The 27,078-nt window shown below is 47.0% G+C and overlaps 1 protein-coding gene across 3 annotated transcripts in view; it reads left to right on the forward strand.

The window, feature by feature from the left end:
* The window catches only part of GPC3 (glypican 3), a 329,633-nt gene extending 321,732 nt beyond the window's left edge, over positions 1–7,901 (forward strand). For 2 of the 3 annotated variants that reach the window (XM_060250047.1, XM_060250048.1), the window contains one exon: positions 6,774–7,901. In XM_060250047.1, the coding sequence (XP_060106030.1) occupies positions 6,774–6,943 (170 nt within the window). In that variant the 3' untranslated portion in view covers positions 6,944–7,901. The remainder of the gene's footprint in view (positions 1–6,773) is intronic. The other variant, XR_009555978.1, reaches the window with a different exon arrangement.
* Positions 7,902–27,078: the final 19,177 nt, after the last annotated feature.

Raw genomic sequence — 27,078 nt, forward strand, 5'->3', positions numbered from 1 at the left:
GCAGCCATTCCTTCTAGAGTTTGTTGAGCAGCGAGGGAGCCTGTGAAGTGCAGAGTACAGCCAGTTCTTGCAGCAGGGAATGAAAGCATCTGTTGTGAAGGCTGGTGCCTGCTTTTCCAAACCTTGTTCAAGGGCTGGCTGGCTCAACAAGGGTCCCCCTTGCCACACACTGTTCTGTCTCCATGGTGGTTGAGAAAGCAGGGGGTTGTCTGTCTACTAGTCAATGACGTATTGAGAAAACATCTTGTTGGGGGGGCAAAGTGGGGGGAGGAGGAGAGGCAGGAACTGAACATGCATCTGACAAAGTGGGCACTGGCTCAATTAAGTTGATGCCACAATAAACGTGTTAAGGTTTTAAAGTGCCATGAGACATTTATTTTTTGTTTGGGCTGTTGCAGAACTAGGCAGCTACACTCCTGGAATTTGTCTAAGAGCCAAGCACTGTTTGCCTTCAACTTGATATAGAGAAGATGGCCTGATGTGAACTGCCTGAGTTCAGCAAACCTTCACCAGCACTATTGCATGACTTTTGGAAGATTATTCAGTTCTCTCCTTAATCACCTGGTTCCTTCCATAATCACCTGATTCCAGGAGGTGGTGTTGGCATTGTTAAGATTTTAAAAGAACTGCGTCATTCATAGGAATTAGTGGTCAGGTGTCAAGTTGGAGCAAGGGATTGGGCAGTCCCCATGCAACTTGTGTGTATCTAAGCCTCAAGTTACTGAATCAGCATCTTTTATCAGGTGGAGTCTGGTTAGTCCCTGGTGTCATGTGATCTCTGCTGGGATAATGGCTCTCCAGTTTAGCACAGGGATTGTTCTAGCATAACCAAAGAGCATATCTGCGGCTCTCTCTCCCAGCAGACAGTCATGGTGGGACAAGAGAGTAACATGCCTGGTGCCTGAAACTGGAGTTTCTGGTTTGGGACCCCCTTTCAGAAAACAACCCAAAGCCAAAACTCTCACACCCTCTCTGTGATCCTAGGGAAGTCAGTCGGCATGCTGAGGGTCTTGTTTGCCACTTGTTCAGCCTCTAAGACATCTCTGTGCTATATGAAACCTAAGTTTAGCTGTGTAGATTCCATGAGGTGGCAACACCTTCTACAATGTTCCTTGACCGTAAGCAGTTCATAACATATAATACAGAAGGGCTTTAGCTGCTGGTTTTCTTCATGGGCATGGTTGATTCCCAGCGGGTGAGCAGCTTAAGAAGTTTCTTCCAGGATCACTGGACTTTTCCTGAAGCCAAGACATTTGCAGATGTTTGCATTCCTCAGCTCACGAGGTGATCTGTCTGCGAGCAGTGCAGATAAATAGTGCTATGTTGTCTTTATCAATCCGGATGGTTGCCTGATCCCCTTGAGTAACAGGCATATGGAGTTGCTAGCCCCATGACTATGTCCTCCTTATCAGGCAGCAGCTTTTCAAGAGAAGTGACTTTCCCTGGTCTGCTACCAGAAATTGTTCTGTCTGTTGCATTTTTTTATCCTTTGTCCTTCTCTGTGAAGATAGCACTTGTGATTCTTACGCTCTCTTTTTTAGCTTCTCAACTGGCCCTTTCTTAGCTTCTCAACATGGCAAAATAAAGATTAGAACCTCATTTTATCCTCTACAAGACTGGCATTCTCACCACATCACCACACTGTCTTTCCTTTAATACAAAATGCTAAGGACTTCATATCATTGTGTGTGTAAAGTGCCATCAAGTGCCGGGTGACTTATGGTGACCCTGTAGGGTGGTTAAGGCAAGAGACTAAGAGAGGTGGTTTGCCATTGTCTTCCTCTGCACAGCAACCCTAGAATTCCTTGGTGATCTCCCATACAAATACTAACCAGGGCTGAACCTGCTTAGCTCCCAAGATCTGATGAAATCAGGCTAGCCTGGGCCATCATACTCGAGTTCTGTCCTTTAGCACTAACCATCAATGCCGAAGCCTCTACGTGGGAGGATTCCCAGGACTCCAAGAAGGGCAATTATTTTTGCCAATTTATCATGCTACATTTCATCCTCTTCCCTCAATGTTCTCCAGACACCCAGATTTCTGACAGAAGACTCTCCCTGTCTTCTCTCCCACCTCACCTCAAAAGGCAAGCTGTTTCATTTGTTTTTCTCAATGGTCCATGTTTCTGAACTGTTTGCTTCCATAGGAATGAATGGTTTGCACTGATCTGATGGGGAAAGGTGAAATGGCTCTGTTAGTGGCACTGCCCATGGAGAAGTCTTCCCTCTTGACAATGACATCACCAGTGTTCTTGTGAGGACAGGTTTTGGGCCACCTTTTAGTGATTGCAGCCCTGCCTAAACTCTACCCCACAGAACTCCACATTGCATTGGAATGAGTTCAGCAGATGGTCAATCTGAGTGGTCAGTCTTGCTAGGGTTGCCAGCCATGCTATGGTGCCCATAACTTCCCATGTTACGTCTTAGGTTACAACTGCTGCTTCTTTCATTCTTCCCTGTGGGTAAGACAAGGAGAGAGATCTGTCACTTTCTCACAGTGTACAAGAGTAACGCCCCTTAAATTGGTGTGGGGAGAGGCAGAACCACAAAAATGCTCGGATGCTTAGCAAGTGCCTTAGATGCTCAGCCGTAATGTGACTTGACATGCAGGATAATTGCAACTGGCACACAGCTTTGCTTACACCCTGCTTGGGGGCCGCACCCTCCACTGGCCTATTAGGTAATGGGGGAGATAGTGGCAGGAGGGCCTCCTTGAGTGCAAGACTAGGTGGGTGCAGTTGGTTTCTTGCAAGGATAAAGACCACCTTGTCTGCAAATGGCCCCCTGCCTTGTACGTGAGTGTGCATGTCAGACTGAAGAGTCCCAGTACAACATAGGCAGTCTCCATGGGATGAAAGTGTGTAAGACCAGAGACGGCACAGTCGGAGAAGGCCATTGCAGAGACCTGCCCAGTTCTCCTGTCCTGTCTCTCCCTTCCTGATTTAGGGTTGCAAATTTAAAGCTGCAAAAGCATTGCTGCAATAGCAGTGCAGAGGAAGGGGGAGATGGGAGGGAGCAGGAATGTAAGAGAGGAGGGGAGGGTGATTTCACACAGCAACACATGAGGCTGCCTTACAGTGATTCAGACTGTTGGATCATCAAGGTCAGCATTGTCTACTCAGCTGTCCAGGGTCTTGGGCAGAGCGGAGGTCTTTCACATCACCACTTGCCTGTTGCTTTTAGCTGGAGATGCTTGCACCACAGCTCCTCCCCTTGGGGGATAATGGTGGAAAGCACTATCAAGTCACAGCAGTCTTATGGTGACTCTGCAGGGTTTTCAAGGTGAAAGACAAACAGATAGTTTGCTATTCCCTGCCTTTGCATAGCAACCCTGGTTTTCCTTGGTAGTCTTCCATCCAAATACTAACCAAGGCTGACCCTGCTTAGCTTCTGAGAGCGATTAAGCTAACTTGGCCATCTAGCAGGCGTCCATTAGACTGGTTGGCCTCCCCTGCTGTACCATCATGTCATACCATCGTCAGTGCCAAAAAAAATTATGCTATTAATATAGCATTGCTATTTCATCATTATTCAGACTGTTTGTTACTGAAGGGGGCCAGGGGGTTATGTAACATCATAATATATGGTATGTAAAGTGCTGGTTAGATTCTGAGCTCAATGCTGAAACTGATTTTATTATGATTTTAGCTGTTTTTGATTGTTTTATTATTGTATATTTGATGTACTCCGCTCTGAGCCCCCATGGGAGAATGGGCGGAATATAAATAAACTAATGATGATGAAGAACACATTTTCTGCATAGCAACCCTGGTCTTCCTTGGTGGTCTCCCAACCAAATAATAACCATGGCCAACCTTGTTTAGCTTCTAAGCTCTAAGGAGCTTGGTCTAGTCTGAACTATTCATGTTTCTGGGGGTAGCAGTGGAGACTTCTTTGCATGGGTATGTATTTAGAATCATAGAGTTGAAAGGGACCTTCAGGATCATCAAGTCCAACCCCCTACACAATGCAACCCCCCTCCACCACATTACATCCCCAGTGACCCATACTCCATGCCCAGCAGACAGCAAAAACCTCCAGGATCCCTTGCCATTCTGGCCTGGAGAAAAACTGCTGACTGACCCCAAAGTGGCAATCAACATTTTCCCTGGGCATGGAAGAAGGGGCCACAAGAACAATTCTGTACCATTCTCTATATGAGAGCCCTTCAGGTACTTGAAGACAGTGATCATATCACCCTTTCCTAGTTGATTTGGGTGATGTGCCCACCTGCTGGTTGATGCACCCATCTACTGGTGAATATACCCATCTTCCCTAACACTGTTAGCAGAAACTGTCTCATGACAATTCTCACTGTCACCAAATTCATCCAGTGATTTTCCTCCATAGCTGTGGCATCGTCTCACAGGGCACCAACACACTTATGAAAGAGGCACAGGCATAGCTTAGCCAAACCTTTCATCCAACCTTGAGGCCATCTGCTGGACTTTGCTTGGCGGCCTCCTTCAGAAGGCCCAGATGCTTGGCAGCACGCGGGCATTCTGTGGCTTTGGCATTCAGCAATCCCTTTTTCTAGCTTCTCCAGTGGCTGGCTGGCTGCCAGCCCAGCATTGCATTGTAGTCTTTGATGTTGTGTTTCCCTTTTGCTTGCAAGGTATGGTTTCTGTTTGCTCAAAGTCCTTTTATGGTGGTAAAAAGTGAATCCCAACAAAGGCAAAGGGTTGCCAGGCCCCAGATATATTTTTGGTACTGGTGTGTGTGCCAGGATGCCAAAACATATCCACTTGGCTTATTGTTTTATTTTTCTCAAAAACATGTCAGCTGTAGTGCAATCTATTATGCCCATCTGAAAGCAGCCCCTGCCTGATTTTGGCTTGACTTTTGCTGTCCTTGCAGAAGGTTCCAAAAATGAAATAGGTTTGGAAAGAATGGCTGGGTAATGACTTGTACCTGAAAAGCTTGCGCTGAGATGAGAGGCATAATTTGAATTGCACTCCTGCATGTGGAATGTCTCCCCCCCCAACATACACCCTCTTCCCTGTTTTGTTGACATGGAAAGCACATATTTGAGAGTTTACAGCTGTTGGTTGGTGTCATTCCTGTTGCAAGTTGAAGCAGGACCAGAAGATGTTCGCGTTTGATGTGCTACCAGCAAAAGAAGAAAAAAACACACTAGGAGCTTAAGCATTAGAAGGGAGCTTTTGTTACAGAAAGATACAGTGCGGGAGTGTGTGTGTGTGTGGTGCTTTCACAAGAAAAGTGTGTGCGCAAAAGGAACCCCTCCCTCTCTGTAATGCCTCCTGCTTGCAGTTGGGGGGCATTATGAAATGCCAGCAGAGCTAATGATTGACTGTTATTGTAAACGGATTCTCTAATCTGAAGTACAAAGGAGGAGAAGAGTGTAAGAGAAGTGGGGGTGGAGGATGTAATTAGCACAGATTGTTGAAAAGACCCCCTGGATATAGCTGGCCTGATTCAACATTGGAGCAGGTTTTTGGGATGCTGCCTCAAAGAGGGGGGGGGGGCTACTCTTGGCAAGGCCAAGGCATCTCATTGAAAACTAGCTTTGTGGCTGGAATGTTTGTGGTTTTTTGCAGGGGACTATGACCCTGAGACTCATATTTGCATGTGCAAGGCTTGCAGGCCACCACCTAGCCCATGCTCCTTGGCATGTATGGGATGGGCAGCTAATTTTCTCTTACGACAGAAAGTTTATTCTGTTCACAATAAGGAAGGGGATGGCAGAGTCCTCTCGAACATCACTGGGAATGTTCATTCCCTTGGCTCGTAATAGACTAGAAACAAAGGGAACAGATTAAAAGCACTCATTTTTAAAAGCTAGAGCTGTCTGAAAGAAGGCTCATGGTTTTTCTAGCTGGATCCATTCCACTGATGGTGGTATCTTCCTCTGGGGCAAGAAGTCTCTTGTGACAGGGGAAGGCCTCTTGGACTGAGGGAAATACACCATTGTTAGCAGAACCGATCTATAAGATCCAACCTCTTATCACCCCTGTGCCTATGACCTCCTGAGGACATCCCACTGATGCCGAGAGCTAAGACAGTGGATCGAGATGGAATGTCCCTCCCCCTTTTCACCTCTTTCCATTTTCCAGATGTCACTGTCTAACTGTGGGCCATTTCATTCTGTCACTTCCATCACTTTGTGACATCCATGGTTGCCATTTTCTTGCCCTGCAACTTCACAACCTATCCACTTTGGGGAGCTGACACTGAGCAACAAAGGAGTGACCAACAAGAGTGGTTGTTACTGCTTATTTATTTATTTGTGGGATTTTTATTCTGCCCTCCCTCACAAGCTTTGAATGGAGTAGCCAGGAAAGACAGAGGCAACTTCTCTATTTACTCACCCTGCCTCATCCAAGTTAAGGACATCTACAAGAAATTACTTCCATTGCTTGGTTATGAACTTCCTAGAATAATCTGACTAAGGGGGATAAGACACATTTGTGGAGGATGTCAATCCATGCCATTAGGCATGTTAGCTAACTGGAACATCCTTGTTCAGAGGCAATGGGTCTTTGAATGGCTGTTACTGGGGACAGCCAACGGAATAAGTGGGACTGTTGTGGTCTTTGTAACTTCCCAGGTACTGTTGAAATAAATGGATTCTTGACTCTTGTTCTGATCTCAGAGAGGATGTTCTTCTGCAAGGGCCCCCAAAATTCTGGAGTAGGCACTGTCCCTCACTGAAAAACTTTCTCTAGAATAGTGTGCCTATGCGTTGAAGCTGAGGCATGCTGGGAAGGGTCATGTGCTCCCTTGACCGTCTGTCTGTCTGTCTTTCTTTCCAGAACTGGCATATGATCTGGACACAGATGACATTCCTTCGAACAAACAGCTTTTGAATCAGCAAAGCAAAGGGGTTTCAGCGACTCGCAACTTTGGATCACTTAATGCGGTGCCGAATCTTAATCTTTCAGCTGCTGTCTTAACAGCACTCTTTCTCATTTTCATCAAGTGACTTCTAAAGACAATTTAAAAGCCAGAATAATTCACAGACCAGCTTTAATCCATGAAGTTTTATCTTGAAACAAATTCCCACAAATTTTCTTCTTCCTCCGAGGCATGTGGAATGAGCATCCTCAAACAAGTTCATTTTTTATAAAATAAAATAGACTGGTATCTTTAAAAATAACAATGATTAACAGGGAGGGACTAATTTTAAACTTGGTAAACAAGGTGCAGCTCTCTTTCATTTTGAAGAAATCCTGTTTAATTAAGAGAGTGTTAATCCCAAATTTGCATCCTAAACAAGTTTGTGAAGACAAAACTCCTCCCCCCCAACCCTGCTTAACACATACTGCATCTTGGGTTCATTGGCAAGGGCAAAGATGAAGGTGAAACAGGATTTGAACATCAGTATCTAACTTTGGGGATATCAGCAGTAACCCTGCCAATGCTGAGATTAACTGGGCATTTTTCCCTGGAAGTCTGCACTGGCCGTATGGACAGTAGAGCCATTCCCAAGTAACAGTGACCCACTCTGGGGATTAAATGTGGTTTTTATTTGTATTTTTTGCTCCTAGGGCTGGACCCTGGCACAGTGTAATCATTATGTGTAGAAAACCTGGCAGTGAGTGATGTGGTTACCTGCAATAAGAAACTTATGACTGGATGATGGTTATTTATAAACTACATATATGAAAAGTTGGGTTCAGGGATGCTGCTGTCCATTTGTAATCCTCCCCAGAGAGCCACTGAGTTGTAGAATTCCCACAGTTCCTGGAACAGGTGGGTACAGTCCATCAAAAGTGGGTGGGGCAAATGGCTAAACTGCTGGGCCTTTTTAGGCTGACATGAGGGGGAGATGGAAGATGAGTTATTTCAGAATGGCTATTAGAGCTTCAGGAAGATGTTCCAGAGATTGAGGACAGCAAGCATGTTGCTTTTAATAAATCTTGGGTTTTTTTTTTAAACAATCTGTTTACTAAGGTCCTCTGTTTTTCAGAAATATATTCAAAGACTTTGCTTGAGCGTGAGAATCAAAATATCTCCAAAATATGATTCAAAGGTGCACTACTTTGGATTAGTGTTTGCTTTAAAACAATGGCAGCTCAAGGAAAGTAGAGTGATTTTTTTTTTTAGGGGAAGTTCATTTCAGAATGTTTTCACTGCCTTTGAGCCTGAGCTCTACTTTCTCCACAAGTTGTGCATCTCAAGTCACTGTAGGCTTAGACTTTCTCTCTTTTTGTCATGCCCTTCCTCCAAGGAGCTGAGTTTGGCATTCCAGGCAGGCAATACTGAACCAGGTGGCTCAAGATTTAGCTTAACAGTACAGTAGCTGCTTTGCCTCAGGTTCAATACCCTAAAATGGTGTTTCCCAATGTGGTACCCTCCACCAGTTCTCCTGGTGCCCCCCAAGCTTTTCAGAAAGAAGGCAGGGCCATTGTAAGGCAAAACTTGCTGTTGGCTGCCCTATTCAAATGAAAGGAAAAGGGGTTCCCACAACCATTGGCAGCCACAACCATTGGAGGATCAGGAGGACTGGTAAGCACCTGGGTTTGTGGTTCCATTCCCCCTTCAGGTCCTTTTTATCTCCTGTTTCCTTTCTTCCTTCCTCACACCTTGGGTTTTTCTTAATTTCTTTTTATTCCTATATCTCTTTCTTTCCACCTTGGGTTGTCCATTTCTCTTTATTCCCCCTTTGTAATTTATTTTGCACAGTAAGGTGGAAGATACTGTGTTTGACTGCCACCTCCTGCAGCAATAATTTTGGGGTGGCACTCACCATCCCCTGTCAAAATTCCAAAGGTGCCCTTGGGCTGAAAAAAGGTTGGGAGACCCCTGCCCTAAAAGATATTGAATAGCAAATCTGGGGGTGGGAATCACTCTGTGCCAGAGGCTCTGGAGACCCATCACCAGCAAACATGGACCATCCTGGGACTTTGTGGACCAGTGGTTTACAACATCAGTAGGGTCATTTCATAGTTCTGCCAGGATTGGCAGCTGTTCTCCAGAGTATGAAGCAAAGGCTGCTGAAATCTGAACTTGGCATCTCCTGCATGCAAAACATGTGATCTGCCTCCAGAAGCAGTGGTGAGGAACTGGGAACTTAATCCCTTTGCAGAGCCTGCTCAATGTTGATGGCATTTTACAGTATAACACAAATGGGAAAGGCTTAAGAGTGAAAACACCTGGGTTAGGTACAGAGTATTGGCATAAAGCTTAGGGGTGCTAGGACAAGGCATCAGAAGGTAGAAACTTTCAAAATGTTTTTTGAACTAGCAAAATACTGTAAACTAGCAGGATACTGTGAACTAGCAAGATACTGTAAAAAGAGATGGAGGCACTGCCTAATTTTGAAACAAACAAACAAGGTACTGGGGCTCACTAACTAGTGAATTGAAATTATCGTCAATATGCTTAGGAGCCCATTTACTCTGGAAAGAAGCCAAGGACCTTTGTCTATATTTTGTGGGGTCAGGTTGCAGTTGCTAAACGGGGAGTGGAAAGCACTTTGTACATGCTCAGATGGGTTTTGATGCATTCAGGGATGCCAGCAACTTCAAAACCATTTCCAGCCAGCTCTGCAGTATTTTACATAGGAATATGAAAAGTGGGATTTCTGAAGCTCTTCTAAATATAAGTTGGGGTGGGAATAAACGAAGGTACAACTCTGTTCTCAGCCATTGCTGTTCTTGCTGGCCCTACTGCTTTCCTCTTCCTTTGGTTTAATACCCTGCAGTCTACAACACAAAGATGGACATAATGTTAAGTAATTCTGCCCAGGGCCTCTATAAGAAAGGGGGCATCATACTGGGGAGGGGTGAGATTGTTGCTTTTAACTCGCAATAGGAGGGTGTGGATAGTTTCCTTTTGCAAAGAGGAATTGCTGGAATACGACAGAAACAAAATCTCTCTCTGTGTGGTTGAGAAACATCGCTGAAAGAAAGAAAAACAAAAAGCTCGAGCAAGGAGAAATTTAAAGAATTCTTAGCTTTCAAAACAAGCCAGTGAGGCACCTGCAGGGACTGCAATGAATTCTCTTTGGATCTGAGACCTTAATATGTCTGAAATATGGTTAAGGTCTGGAAAACATGAACTAATGATGAAGAGCATGTGCAGAGTGTATTTCCTGAGGCATGAGTAACCACTGCCCAACCATCTGGAACGAGGGGGTGTTTATTTTCAGTTGTTCTTCATTACAGGTACATTAAAAGGATTCACTTTTCCTTTTCTTTCCCTTCAGAAGGATATTCCAGATTGGTTATCTGAATTTTCAGGGCGCCCCCCCCCCCCCTTTTTAAAGTCCTCAGTTCTTTCTCTTGGAGAGAAAAGCTGCAATAAATCTACCCACGTATCCTAATTTTCTGGCTGTATGGGGTAGCGGTTTTATTTATTTTTAAATTATTTAATAGTTTGTTTATATATTTAGAATATTTCTATGCTGCCTCTTCAGAGTCCTGCTCAAGGACACAATATTTTTAGGCCACTTGTATTCATCATCTGGCTGTTTCACATTGGCACATAACTTGAGTCGATCTCCACCCTCTTTACTTAAACCCTCAGCCTGAATGCTGTGGTCTGTTTCAGGAATTTAATTGCTGGTCAGCACTGGATGGCCCTCTTGCTCTGTGCCAGCCACATGTGAACTTGCTGGGTGGTAAATGGAACCATAAGAAGAGCCATGCTGGATCAGAGCAATCAGGTCCAGCACCCTATTCACAGAGTGGCCAACCAGCTTCCTCTAGGGATCTGAAGAGCCAGAAAGGACTGAAGAGCCAGAAAGATTGCTAAATCTTAATTGCCTAAATCAAGATTGTTTAACAATTCTTCAATTATCCAGAAGGGCTTAGATTGCTGTTTCTACCAGCAGTGGCCAGCATCAGGTGCCCTTAGTCTTGACTTCTAAGAGAATTGGCTTAGGATCACAATAAAAGTTAATAGTGGAGCACACTGGCATAGATATGGCGTTACTGAGACATGAAGAGCAGTGGGATTTAGGGCAGCTATGTGTCCCATGGGTCAGCGCTAGAAACAATCTTTGTCCTTTAGTCCTAGCAGGAAAACATCTGCTAACCTCCAAACACTGAACCTTCCTGTTGGCTGAGCCACAGGCCTTGTAGACTGGGAGGGGGAGAGTAAATATTTGTCACCTCCCCTCCCATTCCCCTGCCTGTGCCTTCTGTCACTTTTTCTGTCCTACTGGCTAAGGGAGCTCCACTGTATGTCATGTAAGTCCATAATTGTATACATTCCTATGCAGAGTGAAATAATCATCCCACAGATGTGTCCCTGCCCCAAGGAGGTTGCAATCTAAACTTCAGTGGGGAGGGGGAAATGACAGAGACAGAGGTAATGTTCTAAGGGTGGGGAAGGTGATTCAAACACATATCTGCTGCACTCACTGGCATTTTGTAAGTTGTTTGGGCAATCACTCTCAGTTGCTTCCACTGAATTAAAATGGTTTCCAAAGGATCTATTCCCTCACTGCTTTGTGCATAAAAGGTATTGGAGATAATTGTCCCATCTCTCAAGCAAGGGGATGCAGAAGGCCACTGTTTTTGCCTATCTGTTTTCCCTGTACCTATTTGAACTCTAGAAGTAGAAACTTGCCCCAGAATATGTCCAGCGGGGGCTTCTGCTGTTAGCTGCAAGAGGCCAATGAGATCAACATCCCCCCACCCCTCTGAGCTGATGGCCATCACCGCACATGGTGGCACTGAATTTTATAGGTGTTTCCTTGATGATATACTGCTTTGGCTCATCCTAGATTTATTAGCAATCAGTTTTTTGGGATAACCCATCCATCTTTTTGTGAGATAATCATTTCTTCCCATTATCATTATAATTATTATTTGGTATGTTTGTGTGTGTGTGTTTGCATCTTGAAGTCATGTTGATCTCTAGTGACCGACCACTACTGGGGGCCTGGAGGATATTCAGAGAAGTGGCTGAATAGAGCCTGTCCCTATCCTCTTGACTGAGTTTTTCAAGGAAGACTCCCACATCCAAGTACTAACCACAGTCAACCCTGCTTAGCTTCCAAGATCTGATAAGACTGGCTTGCTTGGATTATCCAGGTCAGGGCAATTCCTTCCCATTACTGATCAGTGAACTCGACAGTGAAGGACCTACCAGTAAAGCAGCAAAATGGAGCTAGTCACACACAAGGTCAGGGTTTCTGCATGCTTGGGGCCTCATTTATGCAGAAGAAACATTTGTAAATGAACAAAGAAGAGAGTGCACAAACCAATCCCTGCTGCACTCTCCCATGCAGCCTATGGAAAGAAAGGTTAAGATCCCCTGTGCAGTTCCTCTGAGATTTAGGACTAGACCAGCCATCTCCTCATCTTGCCCCAAGCCTCAGTAGCTGGAACATTTCTGCAACGGCATTTGACTGCTAAGCTGAATAGGAAGCTACTCAGCTAGTCCCAGAACTCAAAACACCATGGTGCTGTCAAAGCGGAGATCCTAGTATAGTGCACCCTTTCCTTTGATTTGTCATGGGCCCCCAATGTATAACTTGTCTTTACAGTAATTAGTTCAATCCCAAGCAGGTCTACTCAGATTCCTACAGAAGTCTAATTATTGGATCTTACTCCCAATAAAGTATTCTCACAATTGCACTATAAAACTCAGAGTCCACCTCTGAGCGCAGCTGCTGCCTTCCTGACTTCACTGAGGCTTCCCAAGCCTCAGGAAGCCTCAGCAAAGTCGGGGGGGGGGGAGGGCCAATAGAACACTTGTGGTGGTGGGGGGGTTCAGCCTGGGGTGCAAGAACTCCTAGTGCCAGGCCTGTCCAGAATTACAACTGATCTCCAAACAGCAGAGATCAGTTCCCCTTGAGGAAATGGCAGCTTCAGAGCCTTGACTCTGTGACATCATTCATGTCCCTGGTGACTCAGTTGCCAGTTCCACCCTGGCCACTGGCAGGGGGTTAGGAGGTGCAGGCTTGCCAAATCCAGGTTTAGAAACACCTAGAAATTTGGGGGGTGGAGCCTTGGAAGGTTAGGGACCTCGGTGGGGTACCATGCCATAGAGTCCACTCTCCAAAGCATCCATTTCCTCCAGGGGAACTTATCTCTGTAGTATGAAGATGAGCTCTAATTCAAGGAGATCTCAAGGTCCCATCCTGGAGGCTGGCAACTTTACTTGTGAGCTGCTTCTTCACAAACTCAGCCCTCCACTGGTACCACCTCCAATCTCCACCAATTTTAGGGGCACAATCCTTTGGGTAAGAGCCATGGTGTAGGAGGGCTTTTTTGAGCAGTGGTAATTAGAAAAGCCATTAGTGCTACTGCTGTTTTAATTGCTATTAGTAACTGATTGTATTACTGATGCATTCTCCAATGTCTGACACGCACCGAGTCTCCTAAGTTGTTTTTCTCCCATTTTGGCTTCCTGCAGTCTCTCAAGCTGCTGATCTCACATAGTCCCCCCCTTAGTTTTCCTGACAAGTGCAAAGGGGCAGCAGCAGTGGAAGAAGGGGAGGAAAGATCCATGTGATTTTTGTGCGCCTTGTTGTCTTTTTCCCATAATTATCTGGGTAATTGCTGATGCTTTTTGTAAAAGGGGATGTTATTGATTGCTTTAGACAGTAAAGGAGTTCGAATTCATTGTCCCAAATAAAGGGCTGTCCCCCCCCCCCCAAAATGCCAGAGGTTTGGCAGATTGCTGGAAAAAAAGTCTTGAATGTGAACATTGAGGCCTGTGTTTCTTCAGTGTGGTCCCATATTAAAAATCTACTGTGTTGCCAAATGGGAAAATAAACACCGAGTGAACACAAACCAGAGGGGCTGTTCAATTACAGATGCTGAGGAGAGTGGCAGTTGTGTACATTCCTCAAAAAAAGAAGGATTAAGGGACACAACCTTTTTCTTGGCGTGAAATGAGTGTGTTGTGTGTTTGCAAGCAACTTGGCAGTCTCTGACCCTGGCCAGATATATTTGTGGTCCAAATGGTTCATGTTTGCTATTAGACAATGCCGATGCTGCTCTACACCCTGTGAATGACACTTCATCTGGATTGCATCTTTAAACATTCCAGACATTCCTGTATTAATTTGAATGTTCTGGTGAGTACATCCCGGTGAGAAGACTATATAGGAGCAATCACTGAAGCAGATGGGTAAGTGCAGAACTGAGAAATCCACTCTCTTCAGAGACAAACCGGCTGCTGTTTTTTGTTTTTACTTCATTCCCAACTGCAGCAGCAGGAACATAGATGTTTTGGCGTTATGATTTCTGCAGTCATTTAATGGGACAGGCTAGACTCTAGACTCACTTGTGTTAATGCTTCGCCATCCCCCTCCTGTGTTGTCTGGACTGTGTGCAGATATGTATTGGGACTGAACTCACAGCTGACAGTCTGAGTGGATCTTCTGTCCCTCTGCTCCAATGTAGTATTCATCTTCCCACTCCCAGTAGTGGCAGCTTGCTCTCTGGGAGGGAGTGCAGGGAGGGGGAAGCTGCAACATGGGCCCAGCATTGTGAATGGTGTGTGTTGGAGGAACCAGCCACAGAGCTCTTGGCCATGGCCGTAGAAGCCTGGAATTGGCCTGCTAAGAATCTAACTTGCAACCCTGTCCCCTTTGCCTTGCATAGGATGCTCCAGTTGTGTGGTGGTGCACATCTCAGCTGATGCTGTAAGCACCAAACGCAAAGCAGTTATGCCTATTGCTTCCTTTTGTGTGACTGAATAAGTCCAGTTATCAAGAGCAGGCTATATTCTTCAGCCAAATCAGGCCTTCAGAAGTGATGTTTTAAGCCCTGTGGTTGCCCATCCAGAAGAGAGGGGATGTGATAAGTAGATGTGATCTGCAAACTTCTTCTCAAGTGACATTTATTACCTTTGAACTGTCATTTTATTTCTCCTTTTTAAATGTGGGTTGTTCTATGAACCAAGCTGCTGGATCTTTGGCATGATCCAGCAAAACTCTTCTTTGCCCAGCAGACCCAAGGCCAACACAATCCATTTTTAGCTCATGTTTCAGCTAATTACCAGTGTGTATGTTAGTTTTCAGTGCAGTGTGTAGCAAAGGACTCAGGGAATTTTGTGTCTGTGTGTGCATGTGGGACACCTCTAATTCTTGGTGCATTGAACTAAGTCAATACCGGGCAGGAACGAATCTACATGTTTTTTGAGGGGGGGGGGGCAAAATTAAAAAATGATGCCCCCTAATAGGCCATTCTGTCTTATGGTCCCATAGAATACAATGGACTCCATACCCAATTTGACAACCCCCTTCCGTCAGTGCCCGAGGCAAGCACCCCCCCTCTGCCCCCCGTAGATCCAGCCCTGATACCGGGTCAGGTTTAAACCTGTGGCAAGACATTGCTTAGCTCAGGATTTTATGGGCTGCCCACACCCCAGCCTACAGGTGTCTGTGCTCTAGTGGCAAACAAAGAGAATTGGAAATAAAAGATTGGTAATGCAGCAGACTCACCTGCGCGCATTGTACTGAGAGGTATGCTTTGGGTTTGGTTTTCTAAGAGCCATTCTCCTGGCAGATTTGTGTATGAGTTAATCACTCCTTTTGCTGTTCTTGCTGTGGTTTGGGTTACTCTCCCTGAAGAGCAGGCTCTCTCTCTTTTTTAAAATGGGGCCCACTTTTCAGAGTTGCCACCTTTACTGCTGTCTCTGTCCTTGCCAGAGCTGGATTAGCTGCTATACGAAATACTGTACAGAGCAGGAGCCTTGTACGGTTTGGGTGCCTGTGACTGATCTAGGCCATTCTCTTTGTCCTCCAGGATCCCAGAAGGACATCTGGTGTGTTTGCACTCATCAGTTGGAAAACAATTAGAAAATTGGTAGCCCAGCCAAGCAGAGAGCCAGGCTCTGCAAGGGTGATGGCAGGCAAAAGCCTTATAATATGCACCAGTTACAGCACATATGGTCACAGGTGATGCCAAAATTACATAAAGGCTGACATTTGTCTAGTAACTCAACTTCCAGTGCAGTCTCTATTTCACAAGTTGAAATCTGCGTGTTTAAAATTATCATTTGTGTATGTAAGGAAGTGCCCTTTTATTTGTCACAAATCTCCCCCCCCCACTCACTCCATAATCTGTAGGTGGAGGAGGTAGGAGGCATAATGAGGGATGTTCCTGTGTTGGTATGCACCAATGGAGGACAGAATTGTAATTGGAGGTAAGTGTGAGATAGTTTCAAGGAGACTTGAAGGCCTAGTCCCAAGGTCCAGAAAACATTGGCAGTCCTAGAGTTTTATATCAGTTACTGGCCCCCCATAAACTGGCAGGCAGGTATTGCAGTAGTGGTCACCAAAAGTATTTTCCTTCCTTTAATTGGGATGTGGTGCTTCAAATTGATTGTGTGGCAACTGAATTGCTGGGGTCAAAGGAACTGTAACCATCCTGCAGTGGTGGCTGTTAACTTGGGAACAAATTGAAGGCTTCCCCCACCCACCCACCCTGATAGGGACTATGTGTTTATGGTGATTTCCCAGAATGTAGTCATAGATTATATAATATCAGCTACCTAAGTTGTCTCCCCCTTTCATTTTAAAAAATACAACCAAGTTTGTAGCCTGTAGGCTTATAAAGATATGCTTGGAAGTATATGAGCACTGCCTGCAGTGCTCACATCTTTAAAGGCTGTGAAAATATGAAAATACAAAGCAGTCAAACGTTTGGTTTATAAATTTCAGCTTCATTTCCTCTGACTGGCAGCAGCTCTGTCTTAGGCAGAGGAAGGTCTTCCCCAGCACCAACTGCATGAGGGCTTAAATATTTGAGAGTACCTTGAATGGAGCTTGCAGACTTAAAAACAAACTTTGTGGGTGTGCATGGACAGATCTGAATGAGGACCATGACATAAGGGGGTAGGGCTTTTCCTTGTTCCCCTCTATGCCATTTTTCTCAATCGAACACTGCCCTGAGGGGTAGTGGTTCCCCATTGTAAACTGCACTCATGCCTGATACCAGTAGACACAAGTTTCAGAATGTTCCTCTGAAGCCATTTTTGTTGGGAAAATCACACCAGGGGGAGGCTGAAAAGCCCCCTCCGCTAGCACAGGAGTTCCACTCACAGCTGGGCCCCCACATGCCTGCTAGGTGAGTTTTAAAAAGCACTGAATCCTCTGTATGTGGAACTCCCAGTGTGTATTCTATGGCTGGGGCCAGAGTTCCTTTACTTTGAGATTCCAGGGATCAGAGCAGAAAGTGGTTGTGTGCAAACAACCAGTAGCTCTTTCCCTGAGTCACAGCCACTCCTCCCACTCAGTTATGCACAAGTTATGCTCCTCTGAAGTCAGTATAGGGTTAGAAAAAAAGATGTAGAAATAAACTGCTCAAACTACATGAGCAGTAAGTAATTGGACTCCTGCAACTGTTGGATTTCCTTCTATTCCTCCTTTTGTGCTTCTGAATCTGGGATGGGGTGTGTTCTGCAATCTCAGCAGAAGCCAGAGAAGTGGCTGAATTAGATCTCCAGAGGTGATGGGGGGAGGGGTAGTTTCAGCCTTGCCCCCCCCCCAAAAAAAACTGCTGAAACCAGAAAAACAATAATGGGAAATTTAGGTTTTATTTAGCTTGTTTATGTGCTGTGTTTTAGACTCCCAAGATACCTAACAAGAACAAGAAGGGAGAGGATATGCAGATTTGCTCAATTTCTGTACTTTATATAAATCTCAAGTCATTTTAAATGCAAATGCCAAACCATTTATCATGCAGTGTTGCTGCTCTTCGCTGTTACTGGCTCTAAAGTTTGTGATCAAACTTTATATTTTTTTGCAGATTTTTTTAAAACAATGTTAGGATTTTAAACTTCTGCTTCTTCAGCCAGAGAATTTTTGCAATGATTTCTGACTCTGTTAAATAATAACAGCAATAGAAATAATAGATTATTTATGATTAATAGGTACAATGAAATGAAGACAAAAAAGATCATGTCCCTCTCACCGGTAACAGCTGGGAAGATCAAGCCTCAAGATAGGTGCACAGCTGGCTGCTTGCCCTCCTTCCCCCAATGACTGGAACTCTCTTCTTCCTGATATGACTAATAGAACACCTGAGTTAAAGGATATCATTGTCTAGGGGTGACTCATTCCTGGAGGGCCCAGCTGTCCTCCATGCTTACCTCCTCTCTCCCTCTTGCTAGCTACACCAAGGTCCTGGGTGGGAAAGGCAAAATCCAGACCACGTCTTCGGTATTTCAGAGGTGAAAATAAAACCCATTTTTGTATACTAAGGATTACAGCCATTTTTTGTGCCTGCATTATATCTTGTAAAGATACACTAAGAGAAAACATTCCTGCAATATGTAATCAACAACAGGTCAAACGATACTGGTGGGATACACATTACATGGCACATTCGTGTTCATGCAATATATATGGATGTACATGTGTGCTAAGATGCATTTGTGCCATTAATTTCTAGAGACCCCCAGTGGGGGAAGGCTGACTGCTGAAGAATGATACCTTTAGCAACTTGGAGCAACAAAATTCTCATAAGGCTTTCCTAAAAGGCAAACACTGAGACAAAACAGCAACTATAGTTGAACAGAATCAAGTTGAACAGAATCATGAATCAAGCATGAGAGGCCCAGGGGCTGCTGGGGGTTGTCAGCTGTGGGTGTAGAAGTTCCTGGAGATTTGAGGGCAAAGCCTTGGGAAGGGGAGGGTTGGGGGAACGGAGGGTACCATGCCATAGAGTCCTTCCTCCAAAGCATTTGCTCCAGGGGAACTGATCTCTGTAGCCTGGAGATCAGTTGTAATTCAGGGAGATCTTCAGATGTCACCTGAAGGTTGGCAACCCTAGGACTGCAGCTGGAAAAATGGGACTAGTTAAAGCACATTTCCAGATGCCTTCTCTTCAGTGGTGCTTGGGAAAGTTGTAGGGGTTTCCTGCTCTTTCCCTGAATGCTTTTGGAATCTGTACTCCTATGAAGTGCATTTTGGCAGTTGCAGAGCAGGCCTCATTCATTATTGGCTGCTCAACTTGGGTGTGGTTATGGTTGCCATCCTCTACCTGAGACACTGGTGGCCTTGATTATTCTTCTGTTTGACCTTTTGCATGTGAGAAGGGAATCCCAAGGTAAATACCAGCAAGATGGTAGGGTTGTCAGATCTGGGTTGGGAAATACTTGGAGATTTTTTTGGGGGTGGAGCCTGGGAAGGTACGGTTTGGGGAGGGGAGGGACCTCAACAGGTTACAGTGCCACAGACTCACAGAGTCCACCTTCCATGGCAGCCTTTTTCTCCAGGGGAACTGGACTCTATTGTCTGCAGATTGGTTGTAATAGTGGGAGATCTCCTGGCCTCATGTGGAGGCTGGCAACTCTATAATACCCAATTAAGCCAGTTGCCTACTGGCACTAAAAAGGTAAAGGTGCAAGCACCAATTGTTTCCAACTCTGGTGTGACGTTGCATCACAATGTTTTCATGGCAGACTTTTTACAGGGTGGTTTGCCATTGCCTTCCCCAGTCATCTACACTTTCCCTCCAGCAAGCTGGGTACTCATTTTACTGATCTCAGAAGGATGGAAGGCTGAGTCAACCCTGAGTCGGCTACCAGAACCCAGCTTCCGCTGAGATTGAACTCAGGTTGTGAGCAGAGAGTTTGGACTGTGGTACTGCAGCTTTACCATTCTGTGCCACAGGGCTGCTACTGGCACTAGGGTTGCCATATCCTTACCTGGCACTACTGTGGGGTGAGAGGGAGCTCTCCAAGAGTGTGCAGGGTGGGGCAATGTCCCCAATATGATAACATCATGCAGAAGTCATGTCATCATGCTGCAGCGCTCTGGTATTCAAGGCAAAACTCATAGAGCTGGCCAGTGGCAGGCAGGAGCCCTTGAAATTGGGGGCTGGCAACCCTAACTGGCACTGGTATTCAGAAGTTTACTTACTTACTGCCATTGATGGACCTATCCTCCATTAATTTAATTCCCTCCTAAAGCCATCTAAGCTCACACCTATCACTACATCAATTGGCAGTGAATCCCACAATTTAACTATTCTTTGAATGAATATCTGCTTTATCTAACTTGAATGTATTACCCATCAATAGCTGACAGCAATAAAGTTGGTTCATTTGAAATGCATTGGGAGGTGTGATGCCCTGCCTCATCTGGGGGCCCCGCCTCTCAGCTGCCATCGCCTTGAGGGCCCCGGGCCCCCACCCCTGGGTGGTCGGAAGGTCTCAGAGGAAGGTGCTGGGCCAGATTACCGCACCTTTCACCCTTCTTGGCCGTGCTTGTCTCCTCTGCACTTATTCTCTCTCTCTGAGGTTGTGCTCGACTCAGCTGGCCCCCGCACTGCACCATAAATCATCACTGACTTCCCATTGGCTGCTCTTCCTCCCTTTTATCCTTCCCCTGGTTCTGGCATTAGGCCTGGGTGACTTGGGCCACCGTGGGCCAGAAGAAATGTTCTAGGATATGGGTCAAAGTATTCTTCACCCCTTGATGGCCTGCCCACCGATGGTCATGGTAGGTCTGTAGGACCTCCAGCTGGTAGGCGTGGGACACAAAAAGCTGCCGGATTGGCCCCACCCGACCCCTCACCTCCCGGTACCATATCCCGGCTTCTCGGACTATCTGGGGTAGCTGCCAGCCCCAGTGCACGTCGACCTCCTGGCCATCACTTAGCACCAGGCATCAGCTAAGGGCGGCCAATTCTTTAGCCTGCTCCTGACCAGCCTTGAACTGCGGATCCATGACTCATCAGGACTGGGGGTCCACTGGGGCTGGGTTGTCATCAGCACTGGGCCCTTCTCCAGCATCCTCTGGCTCAGTGAGGTCCTCTGACAGAGCTGCTAGCTCGAGACCTGGCTCTCAGGGGTCCATTTCCAGGCCGCTGACTAGGCAGGCGACCGCCACTATGGCTAAGAAGTGCGGGGCATACTGCCCATGGAGGACCAGGTATGGCAGTCGGGTCACCTTGGCCATGGAGACGTCATGGGTGGCCCTCAGATACCACATAGGCACATGGAAGACTGGGTACTCTTCAACATGGCCGTGGATGCAGGCGACCAAGGCTGTGGGGATGACGGGCAGGGCATCGGGCAAGAGGCTGGACTGCACCATGGAGATTGAACTGCCGTTGTCTACCATGGCTGTGTGTCGCCGCCAACCCAGCTCAATGGACAAGGTCCAGGCGGACGGCCGGGCACCCACTTCAGACATCTGCATGGTGACTTCCCAGCTCAGGTCACACTCCATGAGGGGGCAGTCCCTCTTCAGGTATCCCCATTGTCCACAGGTGAAACAGGGCCCCACATCACCAGGGGTCCTCCCTGGGGGTTGTAGCATTGGTTCACTTGAGCCCTCGTGGCTCTCTGGGCCCAGGCCCATGGCCCCAGGCATCAGGGCCTTTCCACGCCATGCTGACAGGGCAGGGAGTGCTCTGGCGGGGCTTGGTCATGCCTGACTCCCCCATCAGGTCCTCCTGGCCAGGGCCCAACGGCCCTCTGCAAGGGGATTCCCCCTTTGGGCCAACCTCACATCCTTCCGTCACTTGGAAGTTCTCCCACAGCTCCTGTGCTTCATTTAGCCAGGAGGGCTACCAGCACGCCACCCAGTGCTGGGTTCGGGCTGGAAGGACCTGCAGCAGTTGCTCAATGACCATGGCTTCCACTATGCGTCGACTGTCATCAGTGGTTAGAGCCAGCGGGAGGCGATATGCTTGAGGCCTGCGGTCGGCCACCCACCAGGAGCTGCCAAGGCTAGAAGTGCTGCTGGTAGGTCTCGGGAGTCACCTCATAGCGGTCCAGGATGGCAGCCTTGACCTTCATGTTGTCGGCAGCCTCGGTTTTCTCTAAAGCCTTCAGGGTGGCCTGGGCATCACTAGTAAGGTACGGGCCCAGGATGTGTGCCCATTGTTCCTTGGGCCACTGTGCTGCCTCTGCCAACCATTTGAAGGCTTCCAGGTAGGCATCTACGTTGTCCTCCACACTCAACTTTGTCAGTGGGGGCCATGGGCTGCGCCTGGTCCCAAATGGACCCCCAGCACTGACGGGGTCCTGGCAGTCCAGTGCGGCTTGTTGGAGTTCATGCACCAAGGCCGCCTGGCTGGCCTGCTGTTGCTGTGTCATATCCTGGAGCAGGGTGGCCTGGTGCTCGGCCATCCACTGGCCAAACTACATAAAATCCATGTTGCCGGTGTTGGGGCCCTCGTGGAGGCTGCTACCTAGGGGTTGCTCAAGGACCAAGTCCTGGCTACTGCTGGAACTGGTTCTGTCATCCACAGAGGCATCACCCAGTTCCAGGGTGTCCAGTCCTGCGACTTGGCTGAGCCGTCAGGCGTGCCACCCCGGGGGTGCCGTAGGTGATGACAGGGACGCGCTAGCGGGGCTCCTCTGCCCGCATCCTCCACCGTATTGTGACACCCTGCTTTGTCTGGGGGCCCCGCCCCTTGGTCTGCCATTGCCCTGTGGACCCCAGGACCAGGAGGCCTCAGAGGAAGGTGCTGGGCCGGGTTACCGCACCCTGTCGCCCTTCTTGGCTGTGCTTGTCTCCTCTGCACTTATTCTCTCTCTCTCTGGTTGTGCTTAACTCAGCTGGCCTCCACACTGCACCAAAGATCATCACTGACTTCCCACTGGCTGCCCTTCATCTCTTTTATCCTTTCCCTGATTCCCATGCTCCCTCCACAGTGGCTGTCTCTCCAGGCCTCGCCCCCTTTCTTAAGCAATGATGCCCAGCAGCTCTCTCTCTCTCCTGGGCTGCTGGGGTCGGAGGGGGCTGGGCGTCCTTCAGGGCACTGCTCAGGCCATCGCTCCCTCCTCCTTCTTGGATCGTGGAGCCCTGGGGGAGGCCAGACACCACCTCGCCCGTGTTCGGGACTGGGTCCACTGATTGGCGAGGCGGCCCCCACCCGTGGCATCTTCGTGGGGCTTTGCTTTGCTCTAGCTGCTCGGGAGTGCTGCGGCAGCAAACGTCGTCTCCTTAGCTCCCCAGGTAGGTGCGGGTGGCCGGGGCAGCGGCTTGCTTGGGTCGGAGGTGTGCAGGTGGTCCGGTGGTCCCATGGGCAGCTTGGGAGCCCTGTGTTGGCCTGAGGCACAGGCAGCAGGCCCAGCATGGCGCAGCCGGGAAGGAGGAGAGTTTTATGGATACCATGCATGGACTGCTGAAAGGACAAATCAGTGCGTTCCAAATCAAAATCAAGCCTGGATTCTCCCTAGTGCTAAAAACAACTAAACTGAAGTACTTTTGTTTACATTATGAGAAGACAAAGACTCACTGGAAAGGACAATAATGGTGGGAAAAGTTGAAAAGAGCAAGAAAATATGAAGACCTAGAGTTGCCAGCTCTGGGTTGGGAAATACCTGGCATTTTTGGGGTGGGGTGGGAGTGGGGATCCTAAGAAGGGGAAGGACTTCAATGGGGTAGAATGCCATAGAGCTCACCTTCTAAAGCAGTCATTTTCTCCTGGTGAACTGTACTCTGTCACCTAGAGGTCAGTTGTAATAAGGGGAGATCGTTGACCATTCCCTGGGGGTTGGCATCCCTAGAAATGGGATGAATTGACTCAGCAAAGGAAGCCACAGCCCTCCATTTGCAAGACTTGAGCAAGGCTGTCAATCGACATTTGGGAGGTCATTAAATCATAAGTTGGAAGCTATTTGATGGCACTTAAAACACACACACAGTTGTTTAAATTATTTAGAAACTTTATATGCTATCCTGAAACTCAGGAGTCAAAGCAGCTTAGAAACATTTAAGTCAATTTCAGTCTGAAATCAGAATGGAACTGTTTTAAATCCAAATACATTGCGTTCATTGGTGCCCCCAAGTTCTAGTATTACGGGAAGTGAAAAATTTTTCTCTATCTCAAGCATAATTTTATAAACCTCTATATGTCCCCCTTGCAATTAGTCACCTTTTTTCTACATTGAAAAGCCCCAGACTCTTCAGCCTTTCTTCTGAAGAAAGGTGCTGTCTTCTGCACTTTTTCCAGTGCAGCCTTTTTCTCCAGGGAAGCTGAACTCTATTGTCTGGAGATTGGTTGTAATAGTGGGAGATCCCCTGGCTGTTCCAGACAATCCTTTCCCTGCGCCTCTTGCGAGATGCCTCTTGCTGTGTCATTGGCCTTTCTTCCCCTTCCCCTCATCCAGTCCAGGGGTCCTCGTGACTGCAATGAGCTGTGTATATTTTCACCATCACTGTGGCACATTCTTTGGACTGAGTTTCCTTTACGTTTTCAGGACACGGTAAAGACGTTTTTTAAAAAAAAATTATTTCCCCCCTGGTTTTTTTGCTCCTCTCAACATTGTTCCTTTGATCTTTGGCTGGGTGAGGTAGGTGAAAATTGATCTCACCCAGCCTGGAAAAATAGATCAAAGCGCCAGCTTTAACTCTGGCGTCCGCATGCTTTAAAACGGGCACTTTCTAGCAAGAGGGATGAAGAGGGGAGGGGAAAAGGCCTGCAGGAGTGTGCCAACATGATTCCCGCATTCATCTATGTAAGTGATGACTGCCTGGAAGTGCTTCAGAGGCCGCCGATCTTCCCAGCTGAGTTCCTAAGATTACCATCCGAGCAGCTGCGGGCTGAGTGCGGAACACTCCCAGCCCATCTCCTGGAGACTGGCCTCTAAAGGGAATGGTTCTCCCTAACCTAATGTGGGCACCCACAGCCTGGAAAAGGGATCTCCCTGGCTGCTGTCTCTCTCACAGACTTAAACTCTTTACTGATATGCCCCATCGAATTAACACATCACGTAGCTGGTTTTATCTCTTTCTTTCTCCCTTGCCTCCTTGAACTCTTCAGCATCCAGAATCCACAGGTGCTGAGATCTGTGGCTGAGCTGCATCCTGAGAACATGGCAGGGTAGGGTCGGTAAGGGGATACCTTCCCCTGGACCAACTTCTGTTGCTAGAAAAGAATGTTGGCTGCGGCGGCTTTCTGTGTAGCTTTAAAGCTTCCGTAATCTTCCCACAACAAAAGCTGGCCCAGTAAATGGTATCGCCTTTCCAAGGCTGCGCCTCTCAGAATTCACAAGCTGCCCCTTGGCCTCACAGTCATGACTGGCCTTCCAGTCTTAAAGGATCAGAAAAGTATATTCTGGTCGGGAGGCCTTTTGGTGATATTGGGTGTGCCCGTTTTCTTTTGCAATCTGAAAGTTTAAAAGGAAGGCAGGAAGGAAAGCAAGTTGTGCTGTTCTCAAGAGTTTTCTCATGAACTCTGCATAAGGTTGCCAACTTCAGGTGGGGGCTGGAGTTCTCCTGGAATTACAGTGGATCTCCAGACTGCAGAGAACAGTTGCTCTGGAAAAAATAGCAACTGTGGAGGGTGGTCTCTATGGCACCACATCCTTGCTGAACTCCCTCCCCTTGCCAAGCTTTGCCCTCTCCAGGCTCTGCCTACAAATCTCCCAACATTTCCCAACCCAGAATTGGCAACCTTAACTGTTTGCTTCAGCAATTATGAGGACCAGGGCCTTTTCTGTGGTTTTTTAAAAACCCAGCAGGAACTCATTTACATATTAGGCCACATCCCTGACCACACCATTGTTTCACACAGGGCTTTTTGATAGAAAAAGCCCAGCAGTAACTCATTTGCATATTAGACCACACCCCCTGATGCCAAGCCAGTGTTCCTGCTCAAAAAAAAGCCCTGATGAAGACCATTTCTGTACTTTGCAGTGCCATGCCGATGGGACCAGGTCTTCCACTCCCCTTGGTTGTTGCTGTCAGGCTGGTGAGATTAATTCTTCTTAATGGTGTTGATGGCACATCACTTCTGGTAAATACCTGGAAGTGACATCATATCACTGGTGTGATGGTGAGGTGATGCTCCAGGATTTGGGCAAAAACTCTATAGTCGTGTCATAGAAATCCTTAAGCACTGACTCAGAGTCACAACAGCGATGTGATGTCACTTCTGGTATTTGTTGGAAGTGACATTGCACTGCCAGCACAGCACCATTTCCGTCTTCATACCTGTCTTGCCAGCTGGGAACTCTTAAGTGCAGAGAAGTGCCATTGTTGGGGTGTGGGGAGGGAATTCAGCATGTTGCACCAGCAATGGGAAGCAGAACTGCCACACGATTTATGCGTAGCAGATCTTCTTGCAGGTGAGATCTATGTGAAATAATCTGGGAGTGATCTTTTGGCTTTTCTGAAGTGAAACAGGCAAATTAAAAGTTCCAGCCCAGCAGAAGCTAGTTGTGACTAGCTTGTTCCCTTAGATTAAATAGGATGTAGTCATGGCTAAGACCCAAAATATACAATACCTATGACACAAGCTGGGTCATGGGTGCCTGACCCAAATTGTAGACATGCAGATGATTGGGTCAACTCACCTTGCTCTATTCTGCTCCTTCAGCTCTGTTCAGCTTGGGGGTGCTGTGATAGAACAGCTTGCATATAATCTTCTAAAATGATTGTTCTGCTCCGTTTTTATTGATGTATTAATTCTGAATGCCTTTCTGGTTCTGTTTTTCTTTACTCATTGGCATGAACTTTTGTGCAAGGAGGGGAAAGAGTGGCAAAAAAAAGGTCCAGGTAAGAATTCTGGGTGGAAAGGGAAAGCAACTACCCAGTGCAGTGTTCCCATAACAATGTGGATCAGTTCAGCATCTCATGTGCCATGTGGGGACATGTGGCCCACCCAGAAGCAGGAGGAGCCTGGCAGCAGCTGCTCCGCGTGGCATAATCCTCAAACAAAATGGCCCAAACTGTGCTGAAAAGGGCCATGGGCTTCATGCTGAATGTACTAGCATTGTTCTCTTCTGAACCCCAGCGGAGGGAATGCGTGAGCACAGCTGGCAGATGAGAAATGGCGGCAGTTGGGGGGGGGGGAGGAGAGAAAGCTGGAAAATGCCAGTAGAAGGACAGACAAGGAGAATGGATATTTCTGGGGTCCTGTTTTGGTTGTGTTCCCTTGCAAAGGTGTGCTTGGCTCAATTGCTTGAGTCATCTAAAATGATTCACTCTGCAAGGTTTTTCTCTCCTCTTGCAAAATGTTTTTTTCTTGTGTTGATAGATTCTGAAGAAGAGTGGTCTAGATGGTTTTCTGATTCTAGTAGTTATCTGTCTCCTTCATTTATACCCCACCTTTCTTCACAGTGGCACCCTTAAATGACTCATTCTCCTCCATTCTACAAGTTTTGCTAGGGATAGAACTCCTCTGACAGCAACTGTTAGTGGGTTTTTTTTAATATAGCACTCCACTATATTAACACCCCCCC

The sequence above is a fragment of the Heteronotia binoei genome, chromosome 11, assembly GCF_032191835.1.
Source record: "Heteronotia binoei isolate CCM8104 ecotype False Entrance Well chromosome 11, APGP_CSIRO_Hbin_v1, whole genome shotgun sequence".
NCBI classification, from domain to species: domain Eukaryota; kingdom Metazoa; phylum Chordata; class Lepidosauria; order Squamata; family Gekkonidae; genus Heteronotia; species Heteronotia binoei.